This window comes from Solanum lycopersicum, chromosome 7, assembly GCF_036512215.1.
Source record: "Solanum lycopersicum chromosome 7, SLM_r2.1".
Classification (NCBI taxonomy): domain Eukaryota; kingdom Viridiplantae; phylum Streptophyta; class Magnoliopsida; order Solanales; family Solanaceae; genus Solanum; species Solanum lycopersicum.
Genome location: NC_090806.1, coordinates 32,614,714 through 32,619,988, shown reverse-complemented (window position 1 = coordinate 32,619,988; position 5,275 = coordinate 32,614,714). Strand labels below are relative to the sequence as shown.

The window sequence follows — 5,275 nt, the reverse complement described above, 5'->3', positions numbered from 1 at the left end:
AGTATTTATCTATTTTCTAAACTAATATTTATATATCTTTGTTGTAATTTTTAAATCTTATTTTCAAGACTACAATTTTGTTAAATAATACAATTATTATTATTATAATTATTATTATTATTATTATTATTATCGTTAGGTTTTCTAATATTTCCCAACAATACAAGGGATAATGCAAGAAATTGGGTAGAGAAAATTCATCTTTTTAAAAAATCTGCCAAACGAGAATACCCAAGTCACAAGCTATGGCACTTGGTGAATTTTTGTGTTTAAGCAAGCTTCTGATGTAAGGTAAATGGAAAAGGGTGGTAGTTGGGCGTGGGTTTGGATTGGGGGTGACCAGAGAAGAATGAAAGGGGATGGGGAAAAGAGGCCCAATGACAGAAAAATAGTATTTCTTTTGTAAATATTATTTATTTTATTTTATAATATTTAATTTTGATGTGTCATTAAAAAATGATGTTGATTTCATATGGTATTTGGTTGTACTACACATACTTGATCAAATGAGAAAAGGGTTTAAAATATTAAATTGACAAAATTACAAGTAGAAGGGAGTTTACCCTTCGATCCAAATATAAGGGTCTATCAAACCATTCCACCTATTTTAAATTTGGGAAAAATGAAAAATATGCCCTCAACTTCCGTAAATTCTATGCGTATACCCTTCGTTTATTCTTTTAGGATGCCAATACTCTTGCCATCCAATTTTTGGAGCATACATACCCTTTAAGTTAAGGGTGGTACACATGTCTCGATCCTAACTATTGACCTGATATTTATTAAATTTCTGCCCAAAATTAAAAAAATCCATCGGAGTTAATCTAGAAACCCGCCCAAATACACAATACTAATGACCCAAAAATAGTAACTGAAATTCCCAAATCAATTCATCTAAGAGCGAAGAACAAAAGTGGCAACCGTAGCTCTGCCACTACACGGTGGCTCAAGACGTATGATTGTAGGTTGAAGCGTGATCGAAAGGGCAAAATATTGAAGCACGAGTATTAATCAAAGCAGCTTCCATCAATGAGGATACAACCAGATCTCGATGGCTTATCAATACTCGGGTGATTAGTCAGGAGAAATTGGAATCCTTTAGAGAAGAGATCCTGGACCTACTTTCAAGAAACTACAATATCACAATGATTGGAAGTAATTTGCCCATGTCCATTGTGAATGAGCAAAAGAAAAAAAGGAAAAGCTCATCAACTTAGCAGTATGCAATCCGGTGGAACAAATTGCTTTTGATTTTGGCTTTGACGAAGAACTCGTTATTTTTTATTATATTCCGAGTTAGTTTTTTTTTTTTAAAAAATTCACCGAATTTAAGATCCTACTACGAACTTTTTATATTTTGAGTTTGTTTTAAAAAAAATAAAATAAAAATTTCACCTAATTTAAGATCCTACTACGACCCCAATACTCATTCTCTTTCTTATTCACCTCTTCTCTCCAAACAAATCTAACCTACCACTTAACCAAATTCTAATCCTAGTACCAGTCTTTGTGCTTGTTTGGATGGGTCTTTCTATTCTATGAGAAAGTTGAGGACAAATTGGAGGATTTAGTGTTGAAGATGATTTGGGGATGAAGATGCTACTAAAGATAGGTGTCTAAGTTGCTTAATTTGAAATTAAGTAAATTAATTTGGGAATTTGATTATTATTTTTGGGTAATGGTATATGTATTTTCGTGGGTTTTTAAAATAATTCGTGTGAATATTTTTAATTTTTGGCAGAAATTTAACAAATATTAAGTTAGGGGATAGGATCGAGACATGTGTACACTGTTAACTTAAAGGGTATATATGTTCCAAAATTTGGACGACAAGGGTACTGACGTCCTGAAAGTATAACAAAGGGTATATGCATACCATTTACGAAAGTTCAAGGTATATTTGTTCTACTTATGTTTAGACTGATGTACATGTAAACATTCCTGAAATAAATTGAACACATTATCAAAGAAATAGAATAAGGCAAACAAAATGGGAATGAAAGAGAGAGAGAGATGAAGGGTTTTTAAAACACTTCCACATGTCCTTATGCTTGTCCAAATTGTTCAACATCCATCCTCAGTTCTAATTCACACAAACCCAATACAAGGAAGAACATTTTTCTTGTATTGCAAGACGCAAGGGTATTAACATCGTAATAATTACCATTACCTTTGGTTTAGTAGCAAGAAGTACAGGGTGAAATGTGAGAGCAGCTCTCATGTCACGGGTTCGAACCCTGCTGCTAATAAAATCCTGATATTTTAGAAAGAAAGGGTAGAGCAATGAGCCCATTTATTCACCAACTTTTGAATCATGCATCACTGGCCCTCAGGGATTTTTGGTTATAAAAAAGAGATACAATTCACAAATACAAAATTCTGATACGGTATAACTATTAAGAAACACCATCTGTATTACGAATCAGGTTAATTACCCAGCAAACCTGTTTGAAATCGTCTTCCTACATAAACTAGGTCCAAAAAGATGGTCTGATTAAAGAACAATAATGTATTTACATAGCTCTTTGGTATAGAGCCACTTACAAACTAGACAATTTTGACAACACAGATTTGGTCACCAGAGTATTAGTATGCTGAGTGGCTTCTATGAGTAAGAACTTTTGGTACTTCAACATAGGAGAACATTTGGTAATAAAACATAATAAAAAGTTCCCAAACTTCAAAGACTTTGAAAACCTGTGAGCAGATTCCCAAGCATGCCGAATGAGTTTATTAACTGAGTCCTGAGTCAAATGAATGTCATGATTTAGGATATTTTGCATCAAATTGAATAACGATTCTGTCCATACCAATTTATTGCCAATTAAGCATTGATGATAGGGAAGGCAGACGAATTTCTTCAGATCGTCTTCGTCACTGAGAAGTTTCTGGCACAAGGCAGAAACATGGCCTGGGTGCAAAGATTCTCTAACTATCCTTGTTATCACATCACAAATAGCGCTATTTATGCCATCCATTCTAAGTATCAGGGGCAATAGCAGCGCATACTCTGCAGCTCTCTGATGAACCTTAGAGTACTCTACCGATGCCGTTAGTAATACACGAGAAGATGGTTCTTTCAAAACCAACAACTTGGGAAGAATAACAGAGCAAAGAACGTGACTGGGCCAACCAAGTTCATCTTCATTCCCATCCAGAAGATTGGACACTAAAACTGCAGCTGTCTCATCATCAGCTCTCCAAGGTTCAATGATACCCAAAATAGCCAAAGACTGACCTCCTTTACAAAGTTGCCGAATTTCCCCAGCCAATTCCACAGCCTTAGCAGTAGATTGAAGAGACAACAACGACTCTTTCAAACGCTCAGCCATTTCCTCAACTTGAGGGTTCAAGTATTCATCTACCTCCTTAATCATTTCTTCATCAACCTCCTCAATGACTTCATCCACAATTTCTCGTTTATCCTCCTCAAATTCAGTCATATGATGATGATCATTTTTACCACAACTATTGTATTGCCTAGCCATGTTGAACTGTTTCTGTGATATAGGCAACCAGGGAAGCATCAAATCAGTTTCATTCACATTATCCTTAAGGCAATCAGGTAACGACTTAAACTCATCCTCCATTTGTTCTTCTTCAGAATCCAAGTTCAAGCAGGACAACGATTCATGTGTTGACCTAGACACAACGTCAAGCAGCTGATGTGCAGCCCGCTTAACCCAAAAATCAAGCTCTATCCCTTCCTTCAACATAGTTTCCGCAAGCTGACACAAGTCTGTTTCACAAAATCTCCGGCAATCATAAAGAAGAAATGACAAAATGCGAGCCTGAACAGCATTCGGTAGAGTCTGTATCCACACAACCCTGCCAATCAATAATTTTACATTAACAATCCCTAGAAAAGGAACACTACATAACCCCAATTCATCCATTTTCTATTTCAATTTACATGTATACCATAAGGAGGCAGTGCGAATTCAATATTACCGTTTTGTGTGAGATGGAGAAGGAGAACCGATAATGGTGATCTGGGTGGGTCTGATGAGCAGTGAGAGGAAGGAGGTCGTTGAAATGGCGGTGGCCTCATGCTGGTTGAAAGATTGTTGTAACCACATAGATGCTTCGGTTTCTGGACAAGGGGAGTTCAAGAATATCTGAAACAATGGTACCCAACATTCCATTTCCGTCCAAGATTTTTCTGGCAACAAGGCCTCTATTTTGTTTACCTAAAGAGGTTACAAGAAAAGGTTAACTTTCTTAAATTATAATATCACTTGATTTGTTGTTTCACTACAAGTTCATAATAATTTATTTTGTGTTATAAATTCATTGAATAAGTGGACAGTTCATAAAGTTAGTATATGAACAATCATTAATATTCACTAGGTTTCATGAACATTTTTAGATAAAAATGTATTCATTTATTATAATACTTAATATGGTGATTTTTGGATTGATTTCTCACTCTATAAATAGTATTGTTCATTCACTATTGTATGATATACATATGAAACTTACATAGACTTGAATAAGAAAAATATTCTCCTTTATCTTATATTTCTTGTCTTCTTCTTCTTCTTATATAATATTCAGAGCTTTCTTTATAATACATTATCAGCACGAATATGCTCTAAAAATTGTAGCACTTTGCAAAAGTGTTGTAGTTGAAACACTTAAGATCAGGAACAAGTTCTATTTATTTTTTCTTGTTACATATTTATATTTTCAAAAATTTCTCTTATACTAATAATTTATTTTGGTATATATGTGATATATGAAAAGGTAAAACATATTGGTTTGTTTTACTTTAACAATTTTATATATTGATTTATGATTATACTAACAGTTATTCGTTTCAGAAAAGAATTGAAGGATAAAGAAGTAAATTTTCATGGTGATTTTCTTAGTGTTAATTATGAGGAACTTATTAATATTTATAATTCTAGAGGTACGAAAACTCTCAATCTTATTTTGACTAAATTTGCTTATATAATTCTTGATTTCATTAAAAGTCTCATGGTTGAGTTTTATTGGTATTGACTTATCTAACATTGATTGAAGGGTAAGACGATGGATTCAAGTCTCATCGTACCAAAAGGGTAAAACATTTGTTTAAAGTCCTGATGACACAATGAAAAATATTTCAGGGTAAGACAGTAGATTCATGTTCTATCGCACCAAGAGGGTAAGACATCAATTCGAGTTTTGATGCACCATAATGATAAGGTATTGGGTTCAAGTCCCATAGAATTATGGTCTAATGTGCCTTGTATGGATAAGACATTGAGTTTGAGTCTCAATGAACCATATT

At 34.0% G+C, this 5,275-nt stretch overlaps 1 protein-coding gene across 1 annotated transcript; it reads right to left on the bottom strand.

Moving 5' to 3' along the window:
• Positions 1 to 2,396: 2,396 nt before the first annotated feature.
• LOC101265143 (uncharacterized) lies at positions 2,397 to 4,255 on the bottom strand. The gene is made up of 2 exons (XM_004242918.5): positions 3,952 to 4,255; positions 2,397 to 3,828 (listed from the first exon to the last, which is right to left on the bottom strand). The coding sequence occupies exons 1-2, from the start codon at positions 4,143 to 4,145 to the stop codon at positions 2,541 to 2,543; spliced, it is 1,482 nt and encodes a 493-aa protein (XP_004242966.1). The 5' UTR covers positions 4,146 to 4,255; the 3' UTR covers positions 2,397 to 2,540.
• Positions 4,256 to 5,275: the final 1,020 nt, after the last annotated feature.

Coding starts and splice junctions, on each gene's coding strand:
- LOC101265143 (XM_004242918.5), bottom strand. CDS start 4,145: ATGGAATGTTGGGTACCATTGTTTCAGATATTCTTGAACTCCCCTTGT. Junction 3,829..3,951: donor TCTCCATCTCACACAAAACG/GTAATATTGAAT, acceptor ATTGATTGGCAG/GGTTGTGTGGATACAGACTC.